The 19,968-nt window shown below is 44.0% G+C and overlaps 1 protein-coding gene across 1 annotated transcript in view; it reads right to left on the bottom strand.

The window, feature by feature from the left end:
- The window catches only part of LOC126293297 (uncharacterized), a 104,238-nt gene that overhangs the window by 62,640 nt on the left and 21,630 nt on the right, over positions 1-19,968 (bottom strand). Inside the window, exon 3 of the mRNA XM_049986428.1 lies at positions 4,837-5,005. Coding sequence (XP_049842385.1) covers positions 4,837-5,005 — 169 coding nt within the window. The remainder of the gene's footprint in view (positions 1-4,836; positions 5,006-19,968) is intronic.

Here is a 19,968-nt window from a genome sequence, read left to right as displayed (position 1 = left end):
CAGAAGCAATGTGGCCTTTTTTCCTACATGAATTACACGTGGCCCAACGTTTTGGACATGCTACCCTGTCATGCTGTACGAAACAAGGGGGGCAAGAAGGAAGTGCGGAACGAACCGGCTTCTGTGGTTGCTGGTTTCGCTGCGAGCATTGCGGCCCAACGCGACGTTGTTGACGCGAGTGAACCGCCGCCATATCATCGTTCTCCTGTGAAACACGCAAATTGCCCTGTCGAGAGTTGACTATACAGCGCCTACATCACACCACGCGTCGATTTGCGCGCCAGCAGCGTGAGACACTTCAAAGGATTGAGCGATGCTTAGAACTTCCGACAACGGCGGGTTTGGCAGTTGGAGAGCACATTGCCGAACTTCTTTATCAGGAGCAAGCCGTAGAATAGCATCCCTAACCATTGAGTCACTATAAGACTCGTGATGTGTGTCCGTGACAAACTGACATTTCCTACTCAGGCCATGTAGTTCCGCCGCCCAAGCCCGGTAAGAATGATGGGGCTGTTTACGACACCGGTAGAACGCCACGCGGGCGGCAACGACGTGGGTGTTTTTTCGATAATAGGCAGACAATAAGTCACACATTTCTTGGAAGGACAGGGAGGCTGGTTCCCGCAGAGGGGCTAACTGAGATAGCAGCTGATAGACTCGAGGGGAAATCCAAGATAGAAACAACGACTTACACATAGGAGCGTCGACAACGCCGAAAGCCAAGAAGTGTTGCCGCAAACGCTTCTCATAATCCTCCCAGTCTTCAGCGGCCTCGTTGTAAGGAGGGAATGGAGGCGGAGAAGAGGAAGACAGACGATGAGTAAGCGACGTCGACAACACCTGAATCGCTGCCGTCAGCTGTGTTTGTTGAGCCTGAATAGTAGCCGTCAGCTGTGTTTGTTGTTCAATGAGCGCTTGCATAAGCTGTTCCATGTCTGCCCCATCACGAACACGCAAATCCACAACACAGTGAAAATATCCCAACCTCGTCGCCAAAAAGTGTTATAACCTTTAATCACAATAATTGCGTGGATATTCACACTCTCTCTTAGAAATAATAGCTGATCACATGATTACAACTCAGTCTCTCGTATTCGACTGCCGTGCCGTGACATGCGGCCGGCGCCGTTCGTAGCTAGGTGGCGCTCCCGCGCTCAGCCGATTTGCGGAGCGCCTCTATCGCCGTTTGTGCGTACTGTCGTGGCGGCACTGTTAAATGTCATGGCACTATCACAACAATTTTAAAACAAAAAATGTTAAAAATTTATGCATAGATACTCTTAAGTATTCCATCTTGAAGTCAATAATTACTGGAGAATTTACACACTTATATCCAAAGCCTCTCAACATGCTTTGTAGGGCTATGAATATTTTGTTTCATTGCCAAAAAGGTGAATGTGTAATACTGAGGCTATTGATAAATATACAGGGCGAGTCGAAAAGGACTTTACCACTTTGGAATGATACAGAAATTTATTGAGATAACTTACAGAATTGATAGATTTGTTACTTTGTAACAAACGACTTAGAGTTTGATTCACGTAGTGCATCAGTACCCCATTCCACCAACAGGAGCGACAGCATGGCGCACATTTAAAATGGCTACTTTCACTGGTGTGGAGTGCGCTCGTTGTGTGTTTTGGTTTCATGTATTCTGCAACAACCGTTCAACATAAATTTGGCACCAAGTATGCTAAAGAACCTCCAAACAGGCCTACAATGTATTCCTGCCACAAGAACTTTATTGAGGTGGGTTGTATACTGGAAATGATAAATCATCAGGTCATCTGTGTGTTGTTGATTATGTCAAACAGGTTAGGGAGAGTTATGCCAGTCCAGAAAACTCAATGCGATGTGCATCTTGTGAGACTGGAATTCCACAAAAGACTGGTGAACACGGATTCACAATAACACAGCGCATTGGTGATGCAGATAAGGTTGCTTGTGAAGAATTCTGTGCAGAATTGCTGCAATGGTTAGAGAATGACAAGACATTCCTGAACACAATAATTTTCAGCGATGACTCAACATTTCGTATCATTGACACGGTGAACACCCACAACTGCAGAATATGGGGCAGCGAAAATCCAGATGCAGCCCTGAAACATGTTCATGACAACCCCACAGTCAATGTGTTTTGCGCCCTTAGCAAGTAGAAAGTGGACAAACTGCCAGTGGTATTGTGAATCTGAATATGTTGGACAACTTTTTAATTCCACAGATCAATGAAGATGACTTAGATGGGGTAGTTTACTATCAGCAAGACAGTGCACCACCTCATTTCCTCCCAGAAGTTTTGAGGTGCCAATAATCACTTCATAGGTCAGTGGATCGGCCATGAAGGACTGACCACATAGTGCCTGGCTTGACACCACTGGATTTCTTTCTCTGGTGTTTCATTGACGACCATATGTATGTTCCTCCCCTACCAAAAATCAGTTCTACACTAACATTGCACAAGTTATGCTCAATATGTTGCAATGAGTGTGTGAGGAAATTGATTACTAGCACAATGTTTGTTGCATCACAAATGGTAGTCACGTCAAATCAAAATGACATTTGATACTTTTAACTGAATGGTGAGGTTATTTTCTACAAAATGACATATCTCTAAATCAGTAAGTTATCTCAATAAATTTCTATATCATTCCAAAGTTGTACCCTCGTTTTGACTAACTTTGCATTTTTTTAAAAAACTGTCAATGATGTGAGCAAGGGAGATAACAGAGAAATGGTATACGGTGCATACCTGGTGACACAAAGCTCTTGGTTGCATATTATAAACAATTTTGAACAATAGTCATTTCTTGCGACAGAAAGTGAGAGCAAAGCCATTAAGTTCAATCTTGGTGGAGAAGATAGAGATAATGTCAGTCTTGGGCTTTGTGCAAAATCAAACTGACCAGGGAAACATTCTCCTGTCATTCCTAGTTGGTTGTTGGAGTTAAGGGACCAAACGGAGAGTGTGCCTCCAGAGCCAACTAGGTTGACAACCCAGAAGCTAGCATACCGGCACATTCTCTGAAGTCAACCGCCAAAGAAGGGTCAAGATTGAAGAAGGGCTCTCTTTTTAAATGGATACCGTTGAAGACAAGACATGTCTTGTGGCAAACTATTAAGGATGACCCCCTGTTTATGGCACCAAATCTGTGTACTGTTGATCTCGCTGTTGCCACAGCAATCCATATTGCAGTATGAAGGTAAAGTCTTTGTGCACAGCTCTGATCTCTATTACAATTGTTGGATTTATGGGTTTTTTTTTATCATTAAAGCTTGCGCATTTTGGGGGAGTAAGAATTAAAGTTCAGCAAGAAGAAATAAAATTGCTGAGGTTTGTTGATGACATTGTAATTCCGTTAGAGACAGCAAAAGACTTCACAGAACAGCTGAACGGAATGGACCGTGTCTTGAAAGGAGGATATAAGAAGAACATTATCCAAAGCAAAACAAAACAAGAATAATAGAATGTAGTCTAAGTAAAATAGATGGTGCTGAGGAAATTACACTATGAGGCGCTGAAAGTAGTAGATGAGTTTTACTATCCAACAGCAAAATAAACTGATGATGGCCAAAGTAGAGAGGATATAAAATGCAGACTGGCAATGAGAAGACATCTGATATCATCAAATACAGACTTACATGTTATAAAGTCTTTTCTGAAGGTATCTGGAGTGTAGCCATGTATGGAAGTGGAACAGGAATAGTAAACAGTTTATACAAGAAGACAATAGACAATTGAAATGTGGTGCTGCAGGAGAGTGCTGAAGATCAGGCAGGTAGATCGAGTAACTAATGAGGAGAGTCTGAACAAAATTGGGGAGAAAAGAAATTTGAGGCACAACTTGACTAAAAGAAGGCGCCAGTTGATACAATATTTTCTGAGACAACACGGGATCACTAATTTAGTTGAGGGAAGCGTGTGTGTGTGTGGGGGGGGGGGGGGGGGGGAGAGAGAAAAAGAGGGGGAGAGAGAGAAAAAGAGAGCGAGAGAGAGAGAGAGAGAGAGAGAGAGAGAGAGAGAGAGAGAGAGAGAGAGAGCGAGAGAGAGAGAGGAGGTAAAAATCACAGAGGGAGGCCAAGAAATGAATACAGCAGTAAGCAGATTCAGAAGGACGTAGGTGGAACTTGAAGATGAAGAGGCTTGAGTAGCATGGAGAGCTCAATCAAACCAGTCTTTGGACTGAAGACCACCACCATAACAACAACAACAGCTTGTGCATTGAGGATATATGCAGTTTTTACCCGGATTCTTGAATTTAGAAAATATTTTGCACACAGAGTCTAAATTATAATAAACTGGGTGTTGCTGCTGACACTTCTCCCCCTCCCCCACCCCATCCACCAAACATCTCCAGAATTAATCCACAATCACAATATTACTGTTAAACCCTGTGAGCAAAATTAAAGTAATGCCTCTTGTTCTCGAGCATTTCTATTTTGAAAATTTGCATAGACCTCTTCCAGAGCAATCACTGAGTTACATTAATCTGACAAAATTACTTTGTACAATTATTGGATCTAACCATTCAGGCACAGTCAATTAAAGTAATGAGCCATGGGAAATTAATTAATCTCAAGCATAGAAAGACAGCAGGTTACTACCACAGCCTCTTTCTACAGGTGACCAGATTTTAGACAGAAAGTTATGGTTCTAACAAAGTTCTGGCATAAAAATTGTGTATCAGCTAAGAAGCTAGTAGAGGCCAGGAATGGTTGGAACTTTGTAACCATTGGCATGTTTACTTACCTAAGTATATTTGAAAGTAAAAATTGGCAGCAAAAGATAACCTTCAGTATAAAGCATCAACACCTTGATCTAAAGAATGTAACACTTACCGAGTAGCTGAGCTTCTGTGTGTAATGGAGGCGTAGTTCTAAGAGTCGGTGGCACTTATCGTAGAGTGCACGGAAGAGAAGGGATGAGGCACTACGCATCATACAAACTTTCTGCAGGTTTGGGGCATCACAGAAAGTCTGTATTGCCTCCTGGTCACTTGTGTGAGAGCTAAAAAATAACAAACATAGGCACAAAAATGGTGGGAATTGGCAACAACATTAACATTCAGAACTCAGGATTAATTCAAATGGCAACAGAAAGAAATCACTTGTAGGAAGTGAGAAATAAACACATTCAATTTGGCAGTACAGAAGCAGTAACAGGATTAATCAAAAATTTAAAATGCAAATGAAATAATAGCAAACAGAAGTTATTTGCAAAATTCTTAAGATTTTTTATGGCCAACAGCAACCAACACCTCGTGCAGAGCAACGATAAAATTTAAATGTAGAGCAAGGCAATGAGCTCAAATTATGCAACCAGTGTTACTGTCAAGCACTCCTTCCCTCTGTCTTACAACCTTCCCCCTCATTACTGTCGTTATTTTGGTTTTTCATTATTTTAATTTGGTCACTACATTTTGCAGGTATTTTGAATAACCACCTTATTCATTGCACCCATCACCTTAACAGAATATGATTTATTGTGACTATTTATTTATTTATTGTATCTCCAACTTACCATTTACGTTGTAGTTGTTGGAAATACGGGAAATGCAACTGCTATTACAACAACTGATGTAGGAATATGAAGAATCGCAAATGACAATTAACATCCAGAATCAATTTTCACTCTGCAGCAGAGTGTTCACTAATTTTAAAGCTTCCTGTTGTTGTTGTTGTTGTCATGGTCTTCAGTCCTGACACTGGTTTGATGCACCTTTCCATGCTACCCAATCCTGTACAAGCTGCTTCATCTCTTAGTACTTACTGCAACCTACATCCTTCTGGATCTGCTTAGTGTATTCATCTCTTGGTCTCCCTCTACAATTTTTACGCTCCACACTACCCTCCAATACTAAATTGGTGATCCCTTGATGCCTCAGAACATATCCTGCCAACCGGTCCCTTCTTCTTGCCAAGTTGTGCCACAAACTTCTCTTCTCCCCAGTCCTATTCAATACTTCCTCATTAGTTATGTGATCTACCCATCTAATCTTCAGCATTCTTCTGTAGCACCACATTTCGAAAGCTTCTATTTTCTTCTTGTCCAAACTATTTATCGTCCATGTTTCACTTCCATACATGGCTACACTCCATACAAATACTTTCAGAAATGATTTTCTGACACTTAAATCTATACCCGATGTTAATAAATTTCTCTTCTTCAGAAACGCTTTCCTTGCCATTGCCAGTCTACATTTTATATCCTCTCTACTTCGACCATCATCAGTTATTTTGCTCCCCAAATAGCAAAACTCCTTTACTACTTTACGTGTCTCATTTCCTAATCTAATTCCCTCAGCATCACCCGACTTAATTCGACTACATTCCATTATCCTCGTTTTGCTTTTGTTGATGTTCATCTTATACCCTCCTTTCAAGACACTGTCCAGCCCATTCAACTGCTCTTCCAAGTCCTTTGCTGTCTCTGACAGAATTATAATGTCATCGGTGAACCTCAAAGTTTTTATTTCTTCTCCAAGGATTTTAATACCTACTCCGAACTTTTCTTTTGTTTCCTTTACTGCTTGCTCAATATACAGATTGAATAACATCGGGGAGAGTCTCACTCCCTTCCCAACCACTGCTTCCCTTTCATGTTCCTCGACTCTTATAACTGCCATCTGGTTTCTGTACAAATTGTAAATAGCCTTTCGCTCCCTGTATTTTACCCCTGCCACCTTCAGAATTTGAAAGAGTATTCCAGTCAACACTGTCAAAAGCTTTCTCTAAGTCTACAAATGTTATAAACGTAGGTTTGCCTTTCCTTAATCTTTCTTCTAAGATAAGTCCTAGGGTCAATATTGCCTCACGTGTTCCAACATTTCTATGGAATCCAAACTGATCTTCCCCGAGGTCGGCTTCTACCAGTTTTTCCATTCATCTGTAAAGAATTCGTGTTAGTATTTTGCAGCTGTGACTTATTAAACTGATAGTTTGGTGATTTTCACATCTGTCAACACCTGCTTTCTTTGGGATTGGAATTATTATATTCTTCTTGAAGTCTGAGGGTATTTCGCCTGTCTCATACATCTTGCTCACCAGATGGTAGAGTTTTGTCAGGGCTGGCTCTCCCAAGGCTATCAGTAGTTCTAATGGAATGTTGTCTACACCTGTGTCCTTGTTTCAACATAGGTCTTTCAGTGCTCTGTCAAACCCTTCACACAGTATTGTATCTCCCATTTTATCTTCATCTACATCCTCTTCCATTTCCATAATATTGTCCTCAAGTACATCGCCCTTGTATAGACCCTCTATATACTCCATCCACTTTTCTGCTTTCCCTTCTTTGCTTAGAACTGGTTTTCCATCTGAAATCTTGATATTCATACAAGTGGTTCTCTTTTCTCCAAAGGTCTCTTTATTTTCCTGTAGGCAGTATCTATCTTACCCCTAGTGAGATAAGCCTCTACTTCCTTACATTTGTCCTCTAGCCATCCCTGCTTTAGCCCTTTTGCACTTCCTGTTGATCTCATTGTTGAGACGTTTGTATTCCTTTTTGCCTGCATTTTTATATTTTCTCCTTTCATCAATTAAATTCAATATTTCTTCTGTTACCCAAGGATTTCTACTAGCCCTCATCTTTTTACCTACTTGATCCTCTGCTGCCTTCACTACTTCATCCCTCAAAGCTACCCATTCTTCTTCTACTGTATTTCTTTCCCCCATTTCTGTCAATTGTTCCCTTATGCTCTCCCTGAAACTCTGTACAACCTCTGGTTTAGTCAGTTTATCCAGGTCCCATCTCCTTAAATTTCCACCTTTCTGCAGTGTCTTCAGTTTTAATCTACAGTTCGTAACCAATAGATTGTGGTCAGAGTCCACATCTGCCCCTGGAAATGTCTTACAATTTAAAACCTGGTTCCTAAATCTCTGTCTTACCATTATGTAATCTATCTGACACCTTCTAGTATCTCCAGGATTCTTCCATGTATACAGTTTTCTTTTATGATTCTTGAACCAAGTCTTAGCTATGATTAAATTATGCTCTGTACAAAATTCTACCAGATGGCTTCCTCTTTCATTTCTTACCCCCAACCCATATTCACCTACTATGTTTCCTTCTCTCCCTTTTCCTACTCTGGTGAATTCCAGTCACCCATGACTATTATATTTTCATCTCCCTTCACTACCTGAATACTTTCTTTTATCTCATCATACATTCCATCAATTTCTTCATCATCTGCAGAGTTAGTTGGCATAGAAACTTGTACTACTGTAGTAGGTGTGGGTTTCATGTCTACCTTGGCTACAATAATGCGTTCACTATGCTGTTTGTAGTAGCTTACCTGCACTCTTATTTTTTATTCATTATTAAACCTACTCCTGCATTATCCCTATTTGATTTTGTGTTTCCTAACACATTAAAATTGTGCGCTGTTCTGGGAGTCTCAGGATATACCTTAACATTCAGAGAGTAAAATATAATGATTTGCAACAAAAATTTAGTAGATCCAAACATGAATTGACGTAAATCAAAGGATGCATCGGAGTTATGTACTTGAGAGTACTACTGCATCCAATAGCAGAAGAAATACTGCAACAGTTAATTGTAACAAAAAAGAGCACTTTTCTGGAATAGCAATATAACAAAAAATATGAAGAAAATCATTGTTGACAGTACTGCTACATACGTGTGTAAACACACTGCATTTCAAGGAAAGAGCATAAGAAGAGTAATGAAATAAGAGAATATGGGATCAAGCAAGATGATAACTGATCTAAAAAAACCAAAGCTCGACCATCTAATAATAATGGTTAATGACAGGTGGCTAAAATTAATTTAGAAACTTAGTGTTGTGATAGTGCCACGACATTTAACAGTGCCGCCACGACAGTACGCACAAACGGCGATAGAGGCGCTCCGCAAATCAGATGAGCACGGGAGCGCCACCTAGCTACGAACGGCACCGGCCGCATGTCACGGCACAGCAGTCGTATACGAGAGACTGAGTTGTAATCATGTGATCAGCTATTGTTTCTAAGAGAGAGTGTGAAAATCCACGCAATTATTGTGATTAAAGGTTATAACACTTTTTGGCGACGAGGTCGGGATATTTTCACCGCGTTGTGGATTTGCGTGTTCGTGACGGGGCAGACATGGAACAGCTTATGCAAGCGCTCATTGAACAACAAACACAGCTGACGGCAGCGATTCAGGCGTTGTCGACGTCGCTTACTCATCGTCTGTCTTCCTCTTCTCCGCCTCCATTCCCTCCTTACGACGAGGCCGCTGAAGACTGGGAGAATTATGAGAAGCGTTTGCGGCAACACTTCTTGGCTTTCGGCGTTGTCGACGCTCCTATGTGTAAGTCGTTATTTCTATCTTGGATTTCCCCTCGGGTCTATCAGCTGCTATCTCAGTTAGCCCCTCTGCGGGAACCAGCCTCCCTGTCCTTCCAAGAAATGTGTGACTTATTGTCTGCCTATTATCGAACAAACACCCACGTCGTTGCCGCCCGCGTGGCGTTCTACCGGTGTCGTAAACAGCCCCATCAATCTTACCGGGCTTGGGCGGCGGAACTACATGGCCTGAGTAGGAAATGTCAGTTTGTCACGGACACTCATCACGAGTCTTATGCGGATTCAATGGTTAGGGATGCTATTCTGCGGCTTGCTCCTGATAAAGAAGTTCGGCAACGTGCCCTACAACTGCCAAACCCGTCGTTGTCGGAAGTTCTAAGCATCGCTCAATCCTTTGAAGTGTCTCACGCTGCTGGCGCGCAAATAGACTCGTGGTGTGATGTAGGCGCTGTACAGTCAACTCTCGACAAGGACAATTTGCCTGTTGCACAGGAGAACGAAGATGTGGCGGCGGTTCACTCGCGTAAACAACGTCGCGTTGGGCCGCAACGCTCGCAGCGAAACCAGCAACCACAGAAGCCGGTTCGTTCCGCGCTTCCTTCTTGCCCCCGTTGTTTCGTACAGCACGACAGGGCAGCGTGTCCAAAACGTTGGGCCACGTGTAATTCATGTAGGAAAAAAGGCCACATTGCTTCTGTGTGTCAGTCCCATAAAGTTCCTGTCGACGAGGACGAGGCGTCGGACATGGATGTTCACTGTGTGCTTTCTCAAACAAATAAGTTGTTTGTTACTGTTCGTGTTCTGAATAAAGACATCCGCATGCAAGTGGACACTGGCTCTGCAGTAACTCTCATTAATTCTCGCACGTATTTGGCGTTGGGCTCCCCTCCTTTGTCTCCAGTTACGCGCAATCTGAGGACTTATAATCAGCAGAAAATTCCTATCATGGGCCAGTTTGATGCTTCCACTGCCTACAAGTCTGTTGTTCGGCCCCTCACGTTTTATGTGGTGGATCATGCGGGCACTGAAAACCTGTTCGGTTATGATGCTTTCCAGTTGTTTGGGTTCTCCATTGATGATGATGTGCACCTCATATCTGAGGACATTCCGTATCAACAGCTTGATGGATTGTGTTGTGAATTTTCGTCCGTGTTCTCTGCTGGTCTGGGTTGTGCCAAGGATTTTGCAGCCCACATTACTCTTAAACCTACGGCTCGCCCTAAGTTTTTCCGGGCACGCCCTGTTCCAGTGGCGTTGCGTGCACCTGTCAAGGCTGAGCTAGACAGGTTAACAACTTCAGGGATTCTCCTTCCGGTTACCTCCAGCGAATGGGCATCGCCGATCGTGGTGGTTTCTAAACCAAACGGGAGTCTGCGATTGTGTGGTGACTTTAAAGCCACTGTCAACGCTCAGAGCGTCATTGACACTTATCCTCTTCCTCGTCCTGAGGAGTTGTTTACCAAGCTCGCTGGGGGCCAGTTCTTTTCCAAACTTGACTTATCGGAGGCGTACCATCAGTTGCCGTTGGACGCTCCTTCCAAGGAATTTCTCGTTATCAACACTCCTTGTGGGTTGTATCAGTACCAGCGATTACCATTTGGCGTCGCTAGCGCACCGGCCATTTTTCAGCGGTTTTTGGAACAGCTCACGGCTTCCGTTCCCGGCTGCATAAACTATCTGGATGACATTGTTGTCACGGGAGCCTCCACTGCGGAGCACCTTCGTAATTTACGTTCACTGTTTCGGGTTTTGCATTCGGCTGGGTTGAGGTGCAATCTGGACAAGTCACAGTTCTTCCAACCCTCCATTGAGTATCTTGGTTTCCAGTTGTCCCGTGAGGGCATACGCCCTCTCCGTGAGCACGTTGCGGCCATTAACGCTCTACCCCGGCCGTCTACGGTCAAAGAACTGCAGGCGTTTCTAGGCAAGATTGCTTATTATCACAAATTCATTCCATCCGCAGCAGCGGTAGCTTATCCTCTGCATCAGCTGTTACGCAAAAACGTCCCCTTCTGTTGGTCCGACGGGTGTGAGCAGGCTTTTGTCCGCCTGAAGGCTCATTTGCAGTCGGCGCCTTGTCTTGCCACATTCCGTCCGGGTCAGCACTTGGTTCTGGCGACTGACGCGTCACAGTATGGCCTAGGGGCTGTTCTCGCCCATCGGTATGAGGATGGGTCGGAACGACCCATTGCCTATGCTTCCAAGACCCTCAACGAGGCGCAACGGCGTTACTCTCAAATCGAAAAGGAGGCGCTCGCTATCATTTATGCTCTAAAAAAGTTCAGCGTTTTTTTGTATGGTTCTAAGTTTCACCTCATCACCGACCACAAACCGCTGGTCTCTCTGTTCAGCCCCTCGGCGTCACTTCCGGATAAGGCAGCTCACCGCCTGCAACGTTGGGCCTTATACTTGTCTCGTTTTCATTATGAGATTCACTATCGCCCCACGGCCCAGCACGCAAACGCGGATGCATTGTCGCGATTGCCGATGGGCCCCGACCCTGTTTTCGATCGCGATGAACTCCTCTGTTTCCACATTGATGAGGAAGAACGTCGTGCAGTCGAGGGCTTTCCACTTACAGGTTCGCAGGTCGCGTCAGCTACTGCGCGGGACCCGGTCCTGCGTCGGGTGATCGGTTTTGTTCAACGAGGTTGGCCAGACAGGACCGGGGGCCGGGCATCGGATCCCCTTCGCAACTACCATGCCTTGCGCCTTCGTCTGTCTGTTCGTGACGGTGTTGTTCTTCTGGCCACGGATGGCGCATCTCCACGGGTCGTGGTGCCAGCCTCTCTTCGCAAAGATGTTCTCAAACTGTTGCACGGAGGCCATTGGGGTATTTCTCGGACTAAGTCCCTGGCCCGCAGGCACGTTTATTGGCCCGGCATTGATTCGGACATTGCCCATATGGTTGCTGCATGTGGCCAGTGTGCTCAACAACTGGCGGCACCTCGTACAATGCCCTCTCCGTGGCCTGATCCAGCTCAGCCATGGGAACGGGTGCACGCCGACTTTGCTGGCCCCTTCCTCGGTACTTATTGGCTACTGTTGATTGACGCCTTCTCGAAGTTTCCATTTGTTGTTAGATGTCCGTCGCCCACCACTGCGGCGACGACGCTGGCTTTGTCCAAAATCTTTGCGCTAGAAGGTCTTCCATCCACGATCGTCACGGACAATGGCCCTCAGTTCTCTTCGCAGGCCTTCCGTGATTTTTGTACTGGACAAGGGATTCATCATGTTACCGCACCTCCCTTCCATCCGCAATCGAATGGGGAGGTCGAGCGCCTTGTCCGCACTTTCAAATGCCAGATGAAAAAATTCCTTAGTGATTTTTCCACAGATGACGCCCTGCTGCAATTTCTGAGTTCTTATCGCTTCACGCCTCTGGGTGATCGCAGCCCTGCTGAACTCTTGCATGGCCGCCAACCGCGCACTCTACTGCACCTGCTTCACCCTGTCAGGCCTTGTACTGTGTCCCCTAGTGCGGGAAAATACTCGGTGGGCGCCGACGTGTGGGCACGAGGGTATGGATCTCGCCCTAAATGGATTCCAGGGGTGGTCAAGGCTCTTCGCGGCCGCCGGCTTTGTGAAATCCGTACGGGCGACGGCACGGTTGTTCGCCATTACGACCAGATGCGCCCACGAGTGGTGGCCACGCCTGTGCCACCGCCCCATCTTTCACCTCCACCAGCTCGAGACGCCAGTCCTGTCGCTGCTGCCGATCTACCGTCCGTGTTGATGCAGCCGCCGTCGCTGCCGCTTCCAAGTACTCCGGAACCGGCCCCAGTCGCGACGCCGCCTTCTCCGGGACCCATCTCGCTGGAGCACACTCCCAGGTCAATGACACCTATGGATGCTGCTCCGGAGTTTTCACCCATCATCTCATCCAGGAGGCACGTTCCTCGCACGAGCTTCCGTCCTGGACATTTTCGACCATACTCCCGTGTCTCTGCGCGGGATCTCCTCGGGGCCTCACAAGAGGCCATGGATGTCTCTGCGCTGTCCATGTCTCCAAGGAAGTGAGTGTTTATTTTTTTCAAGGGGGGAAAAGTGTTGTGATAGTGCCACGACATTTAACAGTGCCGCCACGACAGTACGCACAAACGGCGATAGAGGCGCTCCGCAAATCAGATGAGCACGGGAGCGCCACCTAGCTACGAACGGCACCGGCCGCATGTCACGGCACAGCAGTCGTATACGAGAGACTGAGTTGTAATCATGTGATCAGCTATTGTTTCTAAGAGAGAGTGTGAAAATCCACGCAATTATTGTGATTAAAGGTTATAACACTTAGTCAACAAGGGAATGGAAAGAGGTTGCCATTGAGACATGCTTAAGCAGCACATTTGCTCCAAGAACAGCATCATCCAGAATGACAAATTCTCAGTGAGATTCAAGTTCAGAACTGAAGAACTGCAGAAGAAAAGCACTTTGAAAAATATCTGTATTAAATTTCAGATTGTCTGCAATATCATAAAACTTATAACAAGAATGTAACACCCCATCAAGCCTGGATCTAGGAGGAGGCAAACCGGGGTATCTGCCCCGGGCAGTAATTTCAGGGGGTGCCAGATTAATATTCTTGAAGAGAAAAACCTTGTTTCACAAAGCACCTAGCATCCAGCACACATTGGTCTATTGATTGTTCATATGATTTTGAAACAAATCCCTGTTGGTTTTTCAATATTTCTGATCACATACTAAGTTGATTTCTGAACAATTCATAAGTTGCCTTTTGAATGCATGCAAGGTGTACATGATGTGTCTGCCAAGGGAATCTCCATCGCATCTAAAAATAATAATAATAATAATAATAATAATAAAACTGTTGTTGCTATAATTATTGGCAAAATCCATAGAGTCAGACTACCAGAGTGGAAATAAATGACTAACAGGAATTACAAGTAAGAAAGATTATGGTGTACCCAAGAAAACAAAATTTTGATGCAAAATTTTTCCCAGATCGTTACATTACCAAGGGCCAGTTGTACATTCCCCTTAGTTAGCAGCCGTTTAAATTCTGCTCTCGGAATAGCGCAGAAAATGCGTTGTATGAACATGTCATAATGCCTAACCGGAGAATAAATGCTTGATAACTAAACTGGAACTGGCAAGATTAGTGAAGCTAACCGGAGAATAAGTTTTGACAGTGGCAGAAATAGTTACAAAATTAATGATGACAAGATTGTTAGAATGAGGAAGGAAAAGAAACGGGGACATCACACAAATTATAAGGAAGAATATGATGAGTCCAAATTTATATAAAGATTTCATACTACTAATTTCAGATCTCATGCTTGAGAACTGAAATGTATGAATGAAATGTGAAAACAATTTCCTAACATTAAACCTTTTGCTTGTAGTAGGCCTTATAGGCATTTGTTATTTTTTGTACTTTGTGAATTATATTCTGTCTTGTTATTTATGTAAATGAGGTAGATAAAAATGATCATCTGGGCCAAAACAATCTAACTTACTTGGTGTGTGTTACAACTGCTGCCATATTAGAAAGGACTATTTCATTTTATCTAGCAGACAGTGTCAAAATAGACGTAATCAAATTGAGAAACCACACATTCAAATTAACAGCTTTTTCAGTATTAGACTATAAGATTTTTGATGTTTCATGTAGCAAAATCTTTGAAAAAACTGTGATATGGTAATAGACTTTTGCAGAAAGGAAAGCATGCTATGTAAAGCTGTAGCAAGATTGGAGAGAAAAAAATGCTGGGACCTAAGGGCTGAAGAAACTGTGTGCTGTCTTGCTTGTCTCTTGTCTTACTTGTTTTATGTTTCCTATATTTAATTTTATGTCACACGAAAGAGAAAGTTACTAACTAATAGCCAATAAAGGGTGCAAATTTTCTGAATAGTTCTTTTTACCACAGTTACAAATAATCCCACCCAGTATTAACTGTCAATTTTTTTAAGGTGGATAGGATGTCAAATTGGTCAACTGGGACCAGGAGAGAAGCGACAAGAGCAAATAAGGTCTTATATTGCCTCAAATACATGTGTTTTATATGTCCAACTCTTCAGAAAGATTTGTGCTACAAAATGCACATTTTTTTGCCCCAGATCAGAAATATCGTAGATCCAGGGCTGCACCCCATATTATATCGAAGTAGACAAAAACTTTCGAAAAGCTATTCTGCAGGTACCCTGTAATTACTTCATTAATTACTAGCCAATTTCCCACGGTTTCACCCACACACACACACACACATTTGACATATATATTGCCTATCTGCCCCCGCCTCTCCCCCATTTCTCTGTCCTTCCTCTCCTTTCCCCCTCCCACTCTTCATTCCCTCTTTCCCCCTTATCTCTGTGTCTGCCCATTCCTTCCTGCCACCACTTTCCCTACCTGCCGATCTCCTCCTGACTCCCTATCATCACTGTGTATCTGCTTATCTTTTCCACCCATCTCTCTGCCCACCTCCTCCTGATCCCCATCACCTCTGCACCTCCCTCCGTCCCTAACCTTGCCTCTTATCTGCTAGCCCCGTATTGCTGCCCATCTGCCCCTCCATCATCTATACACTCCTTCCAATCTCCCTATGTCCATTTCCCACATCTCTGGCCATCCCCTCCTCCCACCTACATCGACCCACCTCCTCCTCCTCCCCCTCCCACTCCATCTCCGCCTCTTTGGCCGTCTCCTCATCCTGCTTTTCTACATCCATCGCCTCCTCTCATCAAATCTCTGACATCGCTGCGGACGGAAAAAGATCCTGCAAGAAAGGGACCAATGACGACTGAAGAGAATCATTCAATGTGACATAAGTGTAACCCTTCCCAAATTGCTGCAGATTTCAATGTTGGGCCATCAATAAGTGTCAGCGTGCGAACCATTCAACGAAACATCATCGATATGGGCTTTTGGAACTGATGGCCCACTTGTGTACTCTTGACGACTGCACAACACAAAGCTTTATGCCTCGCCTGGGCCCATCGACAATGCCATTGGACTGTTTATGACTAGAAACATGTTGCCTGGTCGGTCAAGTCTCTTTTTCAAATTTTATCGAGCAAATGGATGTGTACAGGTATGGAGACAACCTCGAGAATCCATGGAACCTACTTGTCAGCAGGGGACTATTCAAGCTGGTGGAGGCTCTGTAATGGTTTGGGCATGTGCACTTGGAGTGGTATGGGACCTCTGGTAAGTCTAGATATGACTGACATGTGACATGTATGTAAACATCCTATCTGATCATTTGCATCCATTCATGTCCAATGTGCATTCCTATGGACACAACTCTGAGTTAAATACTTCCACTGGGCTCCAGACTCCCCAGACATGAACACTACTGACTATATCTGGGATGCCTTGCAACATACTGTTTATAAGAGATCTCTACCCCCTCGTACTCTTCCGGATTTATGATCAACCCTCCAGGATGCATGGTGTCAATTGCCTCCAGCACTACTTCACACATTAGTCGAGTCCATGCCAGGTCATGTTGCAGCACTTCTGTGTGCCTGAGGGGCCTTGCATGATATTAGGCAGGTGTAGCAGTTTCATTGGCTCTTCAGGGTAGTATAAGGCTTGCTTTGCTGTCTTCTCATGATTATGCTATGAGTGATGTCAGTCTCCTACTCTACAGTAACTGAATGAAACACTTACTAAATCCTCCCTCAATACAGACTTTTCTTCCAATGTTTTGTAGAGAAATTCCAACTGCAAAGCAAAATTTTTCACCTGCGGTGGGTTGAAGACATCTGTTTATAACACTGCAGGCATCATTTAGTACAATGAAAATCTTCTCTGCACATACTGAATTAACCCACAAGGGGCAAGCAAATTCAGCTGCAAATTAGCACAGACCAACACCATGACACCACATCACTGTGGGGTCAGCTTCCCACATGGAACTGCCAAGTTTACAAAGTAATTTTTTCTTGCCTGACTCTGTTGTATGCAGTTCTCATAGTGGTTCTCGAAGGTGCGTCACCAGCTAAAGGTGGTATATAGCTGCTAAGTCTGTATTCAGCAGTCAGTCAATTTATGGTGATGTTTAGTTTGCCCTCCACCAACACTTATTTAACAGATGAACACTGTAAAGTGCAATGGATTGAGTGTCAACTGACTGTTTTTTTTTTTTTAGTATTCCTGGAAATCACAAAGCATGAGCATCAGTGTACAGAAAACGTTCCGTGTTTTGAGGATAAGGTTGGTCACTGGTATACACATTGAGACATATGGGAAATAGAACACTATCCTAAAGTACGCAGTTCCTCAAGTCTCTCCATCTCTGAAACTCAAAGTAAAATTTTCTGTTATCTTTTAATATAGATATGATTTCGGTAAGAACAGCCTTCTTTGTTATTATGAAATGCACACTGACAAATATTTCATGTTGTACTGTGTCCTAAGAGGCTGTTAAGCCAAGAGATACCTGCAATTATTCACATCTGCCTGTACCTGTTAGCTACATTTTGGATACGATTAACTATATGTTCTGAAGAATATTACACCTCCTTCACTTACTGCATCATCAGATGCAGTAAGTGAAAGACGGTCCACGGTAGGCACCCATGAAGCAGCTACATCGGGCTCATTGTTCCCCATCAGAGTTAAACAGTATGAACTCAAAAAACGGTCTAGAGCAACTTCAGGGTACCTGCCGGATACACACTTCCACATCTGAGCTTTAAGCTCCAAACTATGCATTAGGCCTCACCTTTTGACTGAGGACGAAACGGGGGTGTTGTGAGGTGGCTAACACCATTAACTTGATAAAAAGGTGCAAATGCTTGAGAAAAACTGAGGGTTGTTATCAGTAACCACGGTATACGGAAGTCCCTCAAATGCGAACATCTTAGATGGGACCAAAATAGTGGCTGCAGCATATGCAGATGGACAACGTGCCACATAGGGTAAGTTTGAAGAAGTGTCCACTACAATGAGCCGATAGTGATTTAGAAAGGGCCCAGCAAAATTGACAAGTAGATGCTGCCACGGGTGCTGCAACACTGGTCAGGAGGAAAAACAAGTCTGTGGGGCCGTGGTCTAGGGGTAGCGTCTTTGATTCATAATCAAAACATCTTTGGTCCCGGGTTCGATCCCCGCCACTGCCTAAATTTTGATAAATAATCAGCATTGGCGGCCGAAGACTTCCGGCATAAGAAGTCAGCCTCATTCTGCCAACGGCCTTGTCAAAGAGGGTGGAGGAGCGGATAGAGGTTCACGGCACTCTCTTGTCCTAGGGGTGGAAAATTGTCCCTAATGGCAGAAGAATCAGCAATGATCAACAACATGAGGATGCAGAAGGCAATGGAAACCACTGCATTAAAGACACGTAACGTGTATCCACAGTGCATGTGGCCTGTAGTTGAAGAAGTGTCATGATGATCTCTGCATTGGCAAAAGATTCCGGAATAGTCCCCCATTCAGATCTCCGGGAGGGGACTGCCAAGGGGGAGGTTACCATTGAATAATCAACGAAAGGATAATGTTCTACGAGTCGGGGCGTGGAATGTCAGAAGCTTGAACATGGTAGGGAAACTAGAAAATCTGAAAAGGGAAATGCAAAGGCTCAATCTAGATATAGTAGGGGTCAGTGAAGTGAAGTGGAAGGAAGACAAGGATTTCTGGTCAGATGAGTATCGGGTAATATCAACAGCAGCAGAAAATGGTATAACAGGTGTAGGATTCGTTATGAATAGGAAGGTAGGGCAGATGGTGTGTTACTGTGAACAGTTCAGTGACCGAGTTGTTCTAATCAGAATCGACAGCAGACCAACACCTACAACGATAGTTCAGGTATACATGCCGACGTCGCAAGCTGAAGATGAACAGATAGAGAAAGTGTATGAGGATATTGAAAGGGTAATGCAGTATGTAAAGGGGGATGAAAATCTAATAGTCATGGGCGACTGGAATGCAGTTGTAGGGGAAGGAGTAGAAGAAAACTTTACAGGAGAATATGGGCTTGGGACAAGGAATGAAAGAGGAGAAAGACTAACTGATTTCTGTAACAAGTTTCAGCTAGTAAGACGAATACCCTGTTCAAGAATCACAAGAGGAGGAGGTATACTTGGTAAAAGCCGGGAGATACGGGAAGATTTCAATTAGATTACATCATGGTCAGACAGAGATTCCGAAATCAGATACTGGATTGTAAGGCGTACCCAGGAGCAGATATAGACTCAGATCACAATATAGTAGTGATGAAGAGTAGGCTGAAGTTCAAGACATTAGTCAGGAAGAATCAATACGCTAAGAAGTGGAATACGGAAGTTCTAAGGAATGATGAGATACGTTTGAAGTTCTCTAATGCTATAGATACAGCAATAAGGAATAGCGCAGTAGGCAACACAGTTGAAGAGGAATGGACATCTCTAAAAAGGGCCATCACAGAAGTTGGAAAGGAAAACATAGGTACAAAGAAGGTAGCTGCGAAGAAACCATGGGTAACAGAGGAAATACTTCAGTTGATTGATGAAAGAAGGAAGTACAAACATGTTCCGGGAAAATCAGGAATACAGAAATACAAGTCCCTGAGGAATGAAATAAATAGGAAGTGCAGGGAAGCTAAGATGAAATTGCTGCAGGAAAAATGTGAAGACATCGAAAAAGATATGATTGTCAGAAGGACAGACTCAGCATAGAGAAAAGTCAAAACAATCTTTGGTGACATTAAAAGCAAGGGTGGTAACATT

This window comes from Schistocerca gregaria, chromosome 10, assembly GCF_023897955.1.
Source record: "Schistocerca gregaria isolate iqSchGreg1 chromosome 10, iqSchGreg1.2, whole genome shotgun sequence".
NCBI lineage: Eukaryota > Metazoa > Arthropoda > Insecta > Orthoptera > Acrididae > Schistocerca > Schistocerca gregaria.
The sequence above is the reverse complement of the archived record's forward strand: the minus strand, read 5'-3'. Positions and strand labels throughout refer to the sequence as shown.